Source organism: Cavia porcellus, unplaced genomic scaffold, assembly GCF_034190915.1.
Source record: "Cavia porcellus strain 051 isolate PalLab524CR breed Dunkin Hartley unplaced genomic scaffold, mCavPor4.1 scaffold_23, whole genome shotgun sequence".
Taxonomy (NCBI): Eukaryota; Metazoa; Chordata; class Mammalia; order Rodentia; family Caviidae; genus Cavia; species Cavia porcellus.
In genome coordinates this window covers 13,922,470-13,938,341 of record NW_026947506.1, presented here as the reverse complement: position 1 = coordinate 13,938,341, position 15,872 = coordinate 13,922,470, and the positions used below count along the sequence as shown (strand labels likewise).

Here is a 15,872-nt window from a genome sequence, read left to right as displayed (position 1 = left end):
GTAAAGAGGCTTTCTTTCCAGTGAATATGTTTGGCACCTTCGTCAAAAATTATGTGACTGAGTTATACTGGAAGTTCTTTCTGCATCCTGTAATTTGTTCCATTGATCATCAGGTCTCTTTTTTTGCCAGTAAAATCCTGTTCTTAATCATAGTACCTTAATAGCATAACCTCAATTATGATACCCCTTGCCTTGCCTTTGCTACCAAGAATTAAGCTTGCTATTCTACTTCTCTTCTGGATTCAAGTAAATTTAAGAATTGTTTTCTCTAATTCTTTGAGGAATATTGTTGGAATTTTGATCAATATTGCATTAAATTTGTTTCAAAGTTTTGAAAGAATGGTTACTTACACTATATTGGTTCCTTCTACTGAAGATCAAGGGATGTCTTTCCGTATTCTGATATGCTTTTTAACTTTTTTTTTCAGAGTTCAATAGTTTTTAATGTAGAGCTCTTTTATTTCCTTGTAACATCATTTGATTGATTTCTAGATGATAGATTTATTTTAAATAATATAGTAAAATGTACGTTTCCTAATTTCTCTCTCCGTGTTTTCTGTATTCATATACAGGAAGGCTATTGACTTTCAAGTGTTGATTTTATAACCAGCTACACTGCCAAATTTACTGATTAAATTCAGTAGTCTTTTAGTGGCATTTTTGTGTCTTGTATATAAAGTATCCAGAAAATGATATGCAGTGTATGTTTTTAATATGTGAATTTTACTCTTACGGATTAAATTTTAAAAGGAATTAGAGACACAGAGAAGTAGAATATGAGGAAGAGATTAGAAGTAAGGCTACAGGACTATGGGATATCATGGTAATTTTGGGAAACTGGTGCAGAAGACAGAAAGGGAGCAGAAGAGAAAAGAATGAAATGAAGAACAAAACAACAACTAGTGAAAGACTAAAAATGATGTTTACACTACATAAAAAAAATCAAACAATGAAGGAGAACTAGTAAAAATACATTTCCAAGTGTGTCTGTGCTGTCACTGGTAGATAAGGTGTAGAGACAGAGTCCATATCTGCATTGATTTAACCCAACAAGCCAGCAGTAACTTTATGGCTGAGTACTGGATAATCTCAGCATGCCTAATTTTTATTTCCTCTGGAGTTTAGGCTGTATTCTGGCTGTAGGAGCCCATGTGGAGCAGTCAGTGCCCTTCTCTGTGCTGGAGCATAGATGTGATCCACTAGGTGTACCAAGCAGTTGTTCTGAGATCTGAAGTCACTTGGGCCCTCTGCAAGATGCCTGTTGGCCAGTTGCCCTGTCCTGCAGGATGATTGAGGCCTCAGCACTCACCCATACACAGTGCAGTCCTCTGTGTCCACTGCTCCCCTCCACTGTTGCATCTTCCCATAGTAGCTTGTGGCACTGCCAGCAGTCACCATGGATACCCATGCCTGAACTACTCTTATGTACTGAGTCCCAGCTCAGAGAGAGGGTTCTCCTGGCTACCTCATTTGTTGCAATTTCTCTCTTCACTCTATCTGTGGCTGCCATTCTCACTTCACATCCTTCCTGAGTGGAGAGGATCCACTTCCCTCTTCTTGTCTTCCTTGATTTGCCATGTTCCAATGTGTGGATAGCCACTCACTGAGCTGCGCTTTCTTGGCTGCTTATCATTTTACCATCTTCCTGGGAATCTCAATCAGAAACTTCTAATGAGCTATTTTATAGTTTTCTCACTGAACTTGTAAAGCCATTGTGTACTGTATCTTACGCATGCATCACATCTCAGTGCAGACTACTAACTATTTCAAGCACTGTGCAACCATGGGCACTAAAGTGCCTACTTTTGGACCATGCAGCTAAACCAGTCTCAAATGAGCCTCTCTGCCACATCCAGATGCTCAAGTTAGAAGTGCATGGAGCCCTTTGTTACACTTCAAAATCACTGTAAGATGTTGATAATATCTGAGGAATCAAAAAAAAAAAAAAACCACATCAGCAACAATAAGTCTCACCTTCTGTGCAGTTTGTATGCTTTAAAGTTTCACTATTAAATCAACAATTCTGAAAGAAGTCAAAGTAAAGGAAAGTTTGCATTAGAATGGAAGGAAGTTTAGAGAATCAATTACTGGTTTGGAAGAAAAAAATGAAGTAATCTTGCAAATAACAGCTTTCCAAAAGGAACTGCACATTAGGTAGTAACTTATGCTCTCTTTCAAGTAAATGGAAATATCCACATGGAAATGGACACATTTAAATGGCATTTGAGTATGTGTGGAAAAAGGCATGGGTGCCATGTCTTACATTGTCCTTTATAGCATTGGAGAGGTTGCAGAAAGTTTTAAAGTAATGATATGCTTAGTGAGGTAGCTCTTTCGTAAGAGTGTTAGCCATATCTGTGTTCAACTAATCAGAATCCAGTTTCAAATGTGCTATTGTTTCAGACATAGCTTTGTATCTTAGAAGTCACCCATGTCACAATTCAGTAGTAGTAAGCATCAGTTTGAACATAGTTTCTTTGTTACACAATAGAATTTGTGCCAAAAGATTGATTTTTATTTTTCTCTCCACTTGGATAGCTTCTGTACTGTCTTTTGATAATCTTCACAGATATTATTAAATATAAATACTTTGCCTTTGACATCCTCCTCTGTGGTTATCTCCAACCTATTTGGGTAACTAAGATAGCTGGTGATTGTCTTCATATAGTTAGGTACTGCCTATTTGAATGCTACTTTGCTTAATTCACTTTTTTCTCTTCAAGACCGATGTTGCCTCATCTTTGGCTTTATTTCTCATTAGCGTACATTTGACTTGTCTCATGTGGTAAGTGTCAAAATCCTATCCTTCTTCTTTTTCAATGTTTCATTGTCCCTTTCATCTTAATGCTCGTGTCATTAATTTCTTTATAACGGCTCATTATTTTTGGTTTAATGTGACCCAACAGTGGAGACAGTGAATACATACATTTCTGATTTGAATAGAGTAACTAGGCCGTGTCTTCATTCAGGACCCATGTGCTTGTTATGAGATCCCTGTGTTTTCTCGGGTTAAAAAAATTTCATTCATGCTTTTCTTCTTTACAAACCTTTAAGAACTGAATGTTTGTAAATGAATACAATTGAATTTTAGAAAATATTTATACTTAGATTCACGCAATCAAAAGAGATTTTTCTATATTTAAGAGATTAATTTTCTAATGCTGAGACAACCTTATCTTTGATGACCAGATTATGCTAACGTGTAGTTTCTTTCCTAGCTTCTTACACTTCCTACTCAATGACACACTTGATATCTGGAATGAATAACAGGAATTCAGATATTAAAAATGTAAATCAATGTCTTCTAAATTATCACTGTAAGACTCTTATGCAATACATTTTATAAATGTATGCAAATATCATTCCTAGAATATGTGCACTGTGATATTTGTCACCCCTGTTTATCCATTCCTATTGGCAATGACTTCAAAACTGCACTTTCCTATGGTCTCTATTAATAAAAGGCAACTAGTTTCTAACTATTGGCTGCAACTTTTAATATCCTCTATCTCCATGGGAAATGTTAAGAAATTTATTTCTAAATAAGAGATTTTTTTGTACTTAGGATATAGATAGCGAACTTATACTGAGGCAGGAACTTATGCCACTGAGCTAAGTCCCCAGCTGTAAATATAGGTTTAAAAGACACTTAAATTGTAGCACCTTGTGCAGTTACATACAGCTAGGTTGCCATTTGAGCATTTGTTCAGTTATGGTATCTTAATCACTGTAGTCATTCTTCATCTGTAGTTAAGAGTCTAAATGCAACTGAAAATTGTCTCTGCCATATTTTGAAATTAATGTTAAATTATAATGAAAAGAAATGTTCCACATTGTGTATCAGATTTCCTCACTATTTAGTTGTCCAAGTGTTTCTTGATTTTGGCTGCCATCTAATTGGTCAGCTGGTGAAAGACAGCAGATATCCTCCTAGAGTACAACTTACCTCACACTGGTTTTAAACCACTCTTTGATTGTAACTAATCCACACTGTGTGAGCTCTTAAGAAAACATGTGAGAAGGACAGTTGAAATTTGTTTTCCAAAGTCAGTAAGGAAATTTTCAAAGATAAATAAATTTTATGTCTTTGGTTTCAAGGGATACAAAAGAAGACACCTTTAATGTCTGTGACAAAGACATTTGCATGAAGTGTGAATTTGGGTCAACAAAGTTAAGAGTGGCATTAATGTCTCATTAAGGAGATGGAAGTCCTGTATCAATATCCATTTGTTTGTACCTTTTCTTTGCATAATACTAGGACTGTTATTGAAGCTGATTTTTTTTTCTCTAAAGGACCTCAGTATAATAGGTCCCTGGTTAAGATGTCTTAGTCCAGGGGCTGGGGATTTAGCTCAGCGGCATAAGCACCTGCCTTGAAAGCAGGCAGTCATGAGTTCGATCCCCGGTACCAATAAAAAGGAAAAAGACAAAAAAAAAAAAAAAAAAAAAAAAAGATGTCTTAGTCCATCCTGCATCTCTTGATCATAAATATAAGAAGTGAGAAGGATCCTTAAGATGAATCCAAATATGAATGACCTTCTCTTCTCTCACTGTCTGTCCACGTGGATGGGTCCACATGTAATACTAGCAAGGGAAACATTAGCTAGCCTCTGTCCTGGTGGGAGTAAGAGTTCTTCAGGGCCTTGGACAAGAATTTTCTTCCCAAAAGTGCAGTGGAGTTTCAGGCAATCTAAGAAATGAGTGGCTGAATTGGACTTAGCCCCTTGAACAGGCCATAGTTTCAGAGAAGTGTTCTATGGGATTTCCTGAGATTCTCCTAAAAGTGTTACTATTTACAGTCAGTGTCATGGGAGTAAATAAGAACAGAAGCTAGTGACAGTGCCAAATTCAGAAGTTAATAGATAATACCCAGACACATGAATAAGGTTTTCTGGAGCAGCAATAAAAGAGGATCCAGAATATGATGTGCCCCCTATCTCCTGAACTAAGACTTCTTCACCCTATAAGCTGTACCAATGGAACTAGTCAGAAGGCTGAGACATAGATTCTGAAATCTATCCCAAAGTAGGAGTCTGGGGAAACAACAGTTTTGTATAAGCATCTGAAAAACCTGCTTAAACCATGGCTGATTAGAAAAACCCTAAGGGCTTTCTCATTAGGAGGGTTAAGAAGCAATTAACTGGTCAAGTGCATGAGAGTTAAGACTTTTCCTCTGATGAAAGATTATAATTAACTTGGAGTGATGAAATCACTGTAGTACCAGTAGACTGCTAAGAGGAGGGAGAGTAAGGAAGCATGAATCAGGGCCATTCAAATGTTCCTTCTAACTCATGAAGTAATCCAATGGGCACAGAAACTAGTTCTTCTTGCTGGACTCCTGCTGGTTCTCCTTTATGACTGAAAATGTACATTACCATAAGAAAATAATTTTGGATTTGTATCCAAAGGTCAGTGGGTTGGTTATTATACCAATTAAAGCCCTTGTCTTTACTGTATTTGCAAAAGTGATAACTTTGACTTGAGCATCCCAATTTAGAAAGTATCTAAAGTTCCTCATTTTTGAGACACAAAGCAGCAATCTGGAAAGAAGTCATAGCTTAAGGTTGCTGATCAGGTATCGTGGCACCTGCCTATAGTCCCAGTACTTGTGAAGCTGTGGCATGAGGAACACTGCGATTTCAAGGGCAACTGGTGGTACAAAATGTGTTCAAGACTCCCCAGAACTGCATAGTGAGACCCTGCCTCAAAAAAAGACCAAATAAAAGATTCTGTACAAATATTTTCCAGAGATATTTCAGAACTCCTGATTTCTCCTCCTTCCTAATATCAATGAACCTAAATTTTGTAGTGCCCATTATTCATGAGCAAGGCAATGCTTGCATAAAAATGGTGTTTCAGATGGCAAGTGCACATGCCAATGCTGAGCACACTGCAGTGAAAGTCTGCAGTGCCTCCCTTACTATGGGTACTCCTTATCCCACACCAAGGGCCCAGGGTCCTCTGATGCCTGATAAAAGGCCTGACCATGGACACTGCTCCATACCAAATAATGACGAGCATGCTGTGGGACAGGAAGGTGGGAATGGAAGCAGTTTATTCTATCTCTGTTCATTTCCATTTAGGTTACATGTACTGACCATGTCTGGCACTCTTCAGTGGAGTTTTCTTTAGCTCCAGATGAACCCCCACTTGCTGCATTTGATGGAGTTCTTGGAGGGCAATAGCATTCCTCCGTAATGACTTGCTTTTCTCTAGACCCTTTGTTGTCTCTAAAGTGATAAAATGAGCAAGTGAGGCAAAACCACTGCCTTTGTCTCAAAATCAATGCATCTGGAAAGTTAGGATTGAAGTAATGAGAGTGTAAGTTTACTATTTTATGGCAAATATAGAAAGAAAGCTGTCTTAGCTTAACAGACTGGACTGCAAGACAGGCGATCTTTGGCTCATTGACAAATGATTTTCTGCTATATTAATTCAGGTAATCTAAGTTCTAAAAATAACTATTGCTAATTGGTGCACTCTAGCCTGATCAGCCTCTAACCTTTGTTTCTGCAGTGCCAAAAAGCTCAGTTGGGTCTCACACACAGAGCAAATGCATGTGATAGTTTTGCAAGGGACAGATTGTAAGCAAATGGGGCACAATAAATGGGATAAGTATGTAAAGTCCCACACCTCATCATGCAGTGACTTGGAGGGTTGATTGGAGATTCATGACACATTTGTGAGGTTTCAGTGTGGGTGAGACTATGTTGTATGCCCTGAGTTTTCTCTCAGCACAGACCAGGTATATTTTATATCTTCTAAATATCACATGAGCTTGCAATTCAGTGGGCCTTCTCCTCATCAGTGAATTCATTCAGTAGCGATTTCAGTTTCAGAATGTGGTGTTAGGACATGGGTACTTTTTAAAGACATATCACTAAAGACAGGACATGGAAAAGTGTGCTGCTTTTGCAGTTCCTGTCATCTTTCCCTCCATTCATGCTGACAGAAAGACTTGTAGTTCCTATGGCTCTAGGATGACCAGTGGCTCTCACTGGAAAGGGGGCCATGAGTTGAGTGCCCAAGTCTTTTATCAGTATTAATTTGGGACACAGGCATGGGTTATAGCAAAGTGCATGGAAGGAAAACATTACAGGTATGGCATTTGGTAGAGAAACAAAGCAGTCTTGTGCCAGCCATAGAGGCTCCCCAATTAGTAGTGCAACAGATAATTGGATATGAGAAAGGCTGCACTTTGACTACCACAAAGGTATACTTCTTTTTGAGTCCCATGGCATCAGCTGAGATGTTATCTCATGTCTTCACCCCAGCATCTAAAAGGTGTTTGGACAGAAAGTTTTCACTGAAAACAAGAAGGATGAAAATAATCTCTGACAACTTTCATAGGGCACTGAATATTAAACACAAACTGAGGCTCCTTGAAGCCAAGCGTCTACATATGCTTTGTGTATGCGTGGAAAGATTGAAAAAGCATCTTGTCTCACTTAACTGCTACAATATATGGATAGTTTGTGGATACTTTTTAACAAATGAAATGCTAGCTGGCTGTTTTGTTACATGACTATAATTCTAGTACCAAGGAGGTTGAAATGGGTGGATTCTTTGTTGTTCAGTTTTACCCTGCACTACATAATAAGTTCAATTCCAGTCTTACTACAAAGGAAGACCTGTCTTAAAAATAAAAAGCTGACATGCTGAATGAGGTAGGACAATGAGTAGAAGCAGTATTACAGCAGGTGAAAAGTGCCAAGTGTAGGTCTACAGGCCTATCAGTAATTAGGTGTAGAACACAGTTCTGTATAAGAAGGAGCACAGGGGAGGATATATAACATGAGGAAGCAGTGGATGGCAGCGGGTGGCAAAATCAGCTCCTGAACAAAAAATTCACTTCTGAAAACTGCCTAGTGCTCAACTTAACTATGAGCTGTATGCTGACCAAAATTTGATGATGACTGAGACATGTAGGCTGAAAGAAAAATAGAAATTTACATCATTATAGAAAAAATTCTTTGTTACTATTACAGTCACCTCATGATTTTAAGTACAATTATAAATTTTATTTCCCATTTTAGCTTAAAATTAATTGGGCAACATTATCTCAGTGTAATGGAGATGGCTTTTCACAGGAAAGGGAAAAATTGAAAGGTATTTGTTGTGTCAGTAGGAATTCAGCTTAGGACTTCTCAGGAAAATCTGACTGTTTACACCTCCAGTTGTCATTATTTGGAATTTTGACACTTATTCTCAGTATATAGCTCAGGCTGAGCTTGAAGGTCTGACAACTCCTGTCACAGCCTCCCAGCATGATGTGATCACAGTTGTGGATCACAATATACTATGATAATAGTGCTTGGTTACATTCAGCATACTATTTTATATTTTTTTATGTCAAAAGTGTTGAAATTTTTATTATTGGGAATGTGCAGGGGCCATTTTGAAAGTTATTTTCAGTGACCTTCCTCAAGATAAGTATCTGAATTTGAGGTTAGTTGTGTTTTATATAAGTTTTTTATTGGCGGGGAGAATCTAAAACTGATAATTTTTCAAGATGGAGGTATGTCCACTCCTTTTTGTCACAAGCTATTATAAAGAAGCTGGTTTTTTTGTTATCCATGTTTTTTCAGTCAGTGTCTCACTATGTAGATCGTGTTGGCCTTGAACTAACATTGTGACCAACAACAGTCTTGAACACATGAGAATCCACCTTCCTCAGCCCCGAGTGCTGGAATTATAGACATGCACCACCACATTTCGCTCTCAGTTACACATTTTTATAAGAAGAGTTCAGGTAGGCCAAGCTGCAAGTCTTCAATCTTCCTTCAAGAAAAATATGTATGATCATTTAGGAGTCAGTGACCTTTGAGGATGTGGCTGTGAACTTCACCCCTGAGGAGTGGACTTTGCTGAGTGCATCCCAAAAGAAGCTCTACAGAGATGTGATGGAGGAAACCTTTAGGAACATGGTGATTACAGGTAAGGATGACATCTCTTTGTTATTGATACACTCAGAGGATATTGTTTGTTGCTCTTAAGTGCATTTCATTAAACAGATTTGGAAAAAATAAATCTGGCCTGCTTACATTATATCATGAATCTAATTGGCATCTGTTAACTTTTATGTAATAATGTAATGACTCCTTATACTTCTTTGTCTATAAATCAGGAAGACACTTGGATATTCAGAGAGTGGAAGAGGAGTACAATGACTATTGGAGAAATCTAAGGTAATCTGCGTTTATAAGAAAAAAGCATACTCCTTAAGAGACCACATAAGGAGAAACATGAAAATCGAAATGCTGACACTATCTTCACTTTATTTTATACCACAAGTACTCTCCAAAAATATATACCAACTTGAATATGTAAAATCTGAAAACTAAACACAAAAGTATTCCAACATAGGGAACTGAATTACAACTGAAATCATACAAATGACACTATCTGATATGTAATATAAAAAATGTTCCTTTATCATCAACATCATGAATATGGATGACATTGCACTTAGGTGTTTTGTATAGATGTAGATGAGGTGATAGATAAAGGAAAGTGATATTTTAGAGATGAGAAAGACAAGGTAAGAGTAGAACATGAATAGTGAATGGGAAAAGGTATTAAAATAATATATGACATAAGTAATTGTAAGTTGCTCACAATAAAACTACATTTACTCCATTATAAAATGCAGCAACTTAAAAATTCCCAAATATATATCACTTTTAGGGAAAAACTGTCTTGAAAGAATCCTCCCATGGATTAATTTAATTCACTATCAAATTTCTTAGCAGACATGAAAAGAGAATGTGTTCTGTTGAATCATTGTATGGAGAGCTATTATATTTTGACTTGTTTTGCTTTTACAGACATGAAGAGGTTCAGAAATGCCATCAATATAAAGCTTGGAATCAGCATAAAGAAAGCTTCCTTTGGAGTCACAATGCTAATGCCCATATGAAGCAATGTGGTTTAAAGCCAATTGAGAGTCTTTCTTGTAGACAGTCCCCGATTGTGGATTTGTCCCTAAATGTTCCCTTCAGAACTCACACTGCACTGAAGCGAAATGAGTATTTGGAATTTGAAGAGAAGCTATTTAAATGTAATGAAAATAGAAAAAACTGTGATGATTTGCAATCCTTTCAGAATCACACAAGGACAGAGCCTGGCAAGAAAACATATGAACATTATCAGTGTGAGAAATCCTGCTCTGTTCTTAGTGAAAGAACTGATCTTGGAGACAAGACCTTTGTATGTCAGAAAAACTTGAATACCTCCAGCAAAATCAATGATGTGCAGATGTATCAGACAAATCTCAGTAGGGGTATAACCTCTGAACACAAGCAATGTGGGAATGCTTTCAGCACACATACTATTTGTCAACAATATGAAAGAATTCAGATGGAAGAGGAAAAGTATGTATGTAAGCAATGTGGGAAAGGGTTTAGGAAAAAAAGTCATTATCAAAGACATGAAAGAACTCACACTGGTGAAAAACCTTATGTATGTAAGCAATGTGGGAAAGCTTTTGGCACACAGCAGCATTGTAGAAGACATGAAAGAACTCACCTTGCAGACAAACCTTATGTGTGTAAGCAATGTGGGAAAGCTTTCAGCACACAGAAGTCTTATAAAATACATGAAAGAATTCACACTGGTGAGAAACCTTATATATGTAAGCAATGTGGGAAAGTGTTCACTACACTTAGTATTTGTCAAAGGCATGAGAGAAGTCACACTGAAGAGAAACATTATGTATGTAAGCAGTGTGGGAAAGCTTTCAAGAGACGTGGTAATTGTCAAACTCATGAAAGACTTCACACTGGAGAGAAACTCTATGTATGTAAGGAGTGTGGGAAAGCTTTCAGCAGACGTCATTATTGTCAAAATCATGAAAGAAATCACACTGGAGAGAAACCCTATGTATGTAATGAATGTGGGAAAGCTTTTGGTACACGTAATATTTGTCGAACACATGAAAGAATTCACATGGAGAAAAAACCTTATGTATGTAAGCAATGTGGGAAAGGTTTCAATACAAAATCTCATTGTCAAACACATGAAAGAATTCACACTGGAGAGAAACCCTATGTATGTAAGCAGTGTGGGAAAGCTTTCAGCAGAGGTTATGATTGTCGAAATCATGAAAGACTTCACACTGGAGAGAAACCCTATGTATGTAAACAGTGTGGGAAAGCTTTTAGCGCACGTCGTTATTGTCAAAATCATGAAAGACTTCACACTGGAGAGAAACCCTATGTATGTAATGAATGTGGGAAAGCTTTCAGTACACGTAGTATTTGTCGAACACATGAAAGAATTCACATGGAGGAGAAACCCTATGTATGTAAGCAATGTGGGAAAGGTTTCAATACAAAAGCTCATTATCAGTCACATGAAAGGACTCACACTGGAGAGAAGCCATACACATGTGAGCCATTTGGAAAAGCTTTCAGCACATGTAATTATGAAATACATGAAAGAAGCTATAGTGTAAAAACTATGCAAGCAAGCAATGTAGAAAGGGATCTGCTAGGTCTTCATTGTATAGACATTAAAAAACTCAATGGGGAGTAGCCCCATGTCTGTAAGCAATGTGAAAGATGTTTCATTACACACACATTTTCAAACATAGGAATATATATTTTATGTCATGTAGAATCTAGATATGTAAGAAGAATCTATACAGTGTTTAAACACATTGATTTGTCATAATGAAGTGTTTTTATCTGAGTGTCCAAGCTTACTACATAGTGTAAGCTATGGTTGATACAGGTAGTATTCGCACTTTATGCTACCTTACCTTAGAGCCAGCTGATTATGGACTGAAACACCTACAAACATAAGCTTAATAAACCTTTCTTCATTTTTGGTATTGAGTGTTTTCTCCCTGAAAGAACAGAAAATGAAAATTAACCAAGACACCACTATGCCAAACCAACAACCAATGTTAAATTAAATGGTGAAAAATTGAAAACTTTGGAAAACCAACAAGAGAAGGATATCCACTATCAAAATTCCCATTCAATATAGATCTGGAAACATTAGCTAGAGCAATTAGATAAAAATAAGTTAAATTATTGCTTGCAGGTGACATGTGTTCTACACGAAGACCACAAAACTTAAAATGATTCTACATTTTCTAATCATGTTCAGCTGCATACCTGGATACATAGCCAATACACAAAAACCAGTATCATTCCTGTACAAAACCAACAAACTCACAGAGAAAGAGTTTAGGGAAATCACACCCTCGCAAAATCATCCACCCTCCATGAAATACTTGGGAATCGACCTAACATGGAAAGTAAACAGTCTCTCCATTTGAACTACAGTACTCTGAAAAAGAAATTAAACAAGATACCAGAAAAGGCAATTTCATAGGAATAACTATGTTTTCATAGGAAGAGCTAATATAGTAAAAATGAGTATAGTCCCAAAATTGTTATACAGATTTAAGACAATCCCAATGGAAATAATATTAGACTATCTCAGGGAACCGGAGTAAACTAACATTCCTCAAATTCTTTGGTAATCAAAAGAGACCTTAGAATGTCAAAAAACAATTCTGGACAACAAAAGCAAGGAAACAGGCATCAAAATGCCACATTTCAAATTACACTACAGATACAAGTGGGAAGGTGCTGGCAAAAAAGCAAACCAGTGTGATAAAAAGAAGCACAAATTATTTCAAACACACATAGCTTTTTATCTTTGACAAAGTGACCAGTGATACTCCTGGAAGAAACAAATCCTTTTTAATAAATGGTTCGGTAAAAACTGGCTTTTCACATGTCAAAGGGTAGAACTAAAACCATATTGATCACCATGAAATGAACTAAAATCATAATGTACCAATGAGTTAAATGTTAAAGCAGGAACATTCAATCTGCTGGAAGAGAGAATAGGTAAAAACGTTCACTAGCTAGTTGTAGACAAAGGCTGCAAGAAAAATAGTCCTAACTGCATGAAAAATACAAAGAATTAACAGTTGGAATCTTGTCTTAATTAAAGCTTCTGCACAGCACAAGAAGTCACCAACAGAGTTAAAAGCCAACCCAGAGTCGGAAAAAGTCCTAGCCAGGTGAGATTCAGCTGAAGTAATATATAGAACACATGAAGAATCAAAAAAGTCACACCCCAAATTTAAAGACTACCCAAAAATGGGCATCTGAAATGAGTAAACACTGAAAAATAAAAATATAAATTAAGGTGTGAAAAAATGTTGAACATCACGATTAAAAGAGATGTAAATTAAAACATTCCATCTCCAAAAGTATGGCTGTTATCAACCAATAATAAGTGCTGTTGGTACTGTGAAGAAAATAGAAACCTTCTCCATTGCTGCTGTGGGTGTAGACTAGGGCAAGGATTTTGGAAATCTGTATGATGGTTCCTCAAATATCTAGGATTAATGCTCTCATTTGACCAAGCTATTCCCTTTCTGAGGACCTTCTGTTGAGAATTAGAAACATCTTACCACATAAATATATCAGCACATTTTGTAATAGCTAAATCTTGGAAACAACCCAAGTGCCCATCAAGCCAGATACAGGTAAAAAAAAAAAAAAGGTTTATTTCATGATGGAGCCTTACTTGGCCATATAGAAGGAAAAGCTTGAGACATTTATAGGTAAATGGATGGATCTTGAAACCATATTCTTAAGTAAATTAATTAGACGTGTAAATTTTACAGTTTCTCTGCTGTGAGCAATTGCAAGTGTCAGGAATACCAAAACATATAATTGACATGTGAAATAGATAAAAACTGTTCAAATGGAATTGCAGGGGAATAGAAGGGAAAGAATAAATGAGAAAACTAATAAAATAGAAGCAAATCTTTGTGCATAATAAGAAGGGTTGAAGAAAATGGAAGGAAATAGGACAAAAGAGGAACTAAATAAGTGAGCTATAGGTAGACATTCCTTATAATGAATGTCATGATGTGTAACTATATTGTACCAATAATCTTAATCTACAAAGAAAAATACCTAAAAATAAAAAAACTACAGAATTTACACATTAAAGAAATGATCAATGTGAAAACTGGTATTGAGAACACAATATTGAGTTATGATTAAATGCTTGAGGCAGCAAACAAGGAGAGAAGACTTCAGTAGCTACTAGATGGCAAGAAGACAAATCTTATGCTAGTTGTAGGTAGAGGAAAAATTAGATGATAGCACAGTATAATCCACTAATATGTTTATAGTAATTATGGGAGGAATATTTCAAAACATAAGAAACGAGTTTCAAGTGCAAATAAGCAAATCTGGTAGAACACTAAATTATGATGGAAAAAGTGGCTCACCAAGGCATACCATTAAATTATGAGATATTTAGATAAAACAATTTTAAAAGCAGTCAGACAAAAACAGAAACTGACATAAATGCCAACCAAATAGAATTACTGCAGATTTCTAACCACAAATGACTCCAGAAGATCTTGATGTGAATTAATTCAAGGAAAAATAGCAGAAAACTTACAACCCAGGTTAACTTTCCCATAAAAGCTAATCTTTTTTTTAAAATGGAGGAATAGGGTATTTTCATGAAAAAGTTCATCTCACGAGATGTAAGTGCTAAACTATATAGAAAATACTATTTTGGACAGAAGCAATGAATCAGATGTAACTAAAAATACACATAGGATACTTGTGAGTAGGTACACAACAATAAAAAATTATGAAAAAATTTCCAAAGCACAAACCAACAGGTAAAGAATTTAATGATAGTAGATAGCCAACAAAAGTTAGTAATATTACTAAATATGAATAGCCTGATCTCTTCAGTTAAAAGACGGAGAGTGACAGTGAATTAAAAATAAAAACAATTCAGAAATCTGTTGCATTTAAGAAACTCACTTAATTCAAAGAGATAATCCTAAAGTATCAAAAGATGGAACACATTTCATGCATCATGTTACAATTTGTGTCTAAATATCCTCTTAAAGCGTCAATAATTCATACGTAGGGCCTTCTCAGAGGTAGCAGGACATAGAATGAATAAGGCTAGGATTGATTCATAGTGCCATGCTAGCCTCAGGAGTACTAGGAGTAAGGCAGTATTACCTATGCTATGTAGCCTAATAAGATGTAAGGGATAAAAAGCATTGCAGTCTTCACTTAATTACTTTTCCTGTCTTTGTAAGACCTGACATGACAGAGACCTTCACGGTGCACTCTAGAAGCAACTGGAATCCACAAGCAAGAATTGGCAGCCATAAAGGAACATAGGCGTTGACCTGCATTTTTTCCAATGCTAAATTATCCAGGTTTATATGCACACCTATGGTGATCATCCTGGCAGGTTTAGTCTCAAAAATTCCATCCAGATTCACGCCAACCACAAAGCCTAATATATGTAGCCTCCCCTACAATATTTGTTAATATCACTCTGATTTCAGCCTGCCTGGCCTAAGAATTAAATGAAGTGTTTTCCATAATCTCAGTCTCTGAATGTGTTTATGTGCTATTAATTCACTTTAGATTCCAAAACCTGGGGTCATAGGGTCCCTTTTGAGAGGGTACAACACCCTATCTAGAACCTTTTTTAGCTTAGCCCATATGGTGACATTGACTCCAGACATTCCTCCAATGCTACAGGCAGCTACCCAGTATCTACCACACAACTTCAGATGAGATAAGCTCTATCCCTTTCTCGTGTCCTAACACTTTCTTGTGCTTTATAGATCCTCCCACCCTGGCACCCTCCACTGCCACCTATTGCTGCACATTTAAGCATCTGTGTGCCTGACCTCCTTCTGTGCTGCCAGCTACTATTTGGTTCTGACTCTCCCTTCACCCCTTGGGACAGAGGAAACTCTCACTTCTCCATGCTTTTAAACCTAGCACTATTCATAGTCACTTCCTGGGGAGATGCTTTCCATTGGCAATTGATCAGAGATATCAACA

General features: G+C 36.7%; 1 protein-coding gene across 1 annotated transcript in view; it reads left to right on the top strand.

Moving 5' to 3' along the window:
- LOC100725883 (zinc finger protein 345-like) overlaps positions 1-15,403 on the top strand; it is a 66,095-nt gene extending 50,692 nt beyond the window's left edge. Inside the window, exons 2-4 of the mRNA XM_013143339.3 lie at positions 8,811-8,937; positions 9,128-9,188; positions 9,828-15,403. Of these exons, the coding sequence (XP_012998793.3) occupies positions 8,811-8,937; positions 9,128-9,188; positions 9,828-11,535 (1,896 nt within the window). The 3' untranslated portion in view covers positions 11,536-15,403. The remainder of the gene's footprint in view (positions 1-8,810; positions 8,938-9,127; positions 9,189-9,827) is intronic.
- The last annotated feature ends 469 nt before the right edge of the window (positions 15,404-15,872 follow it).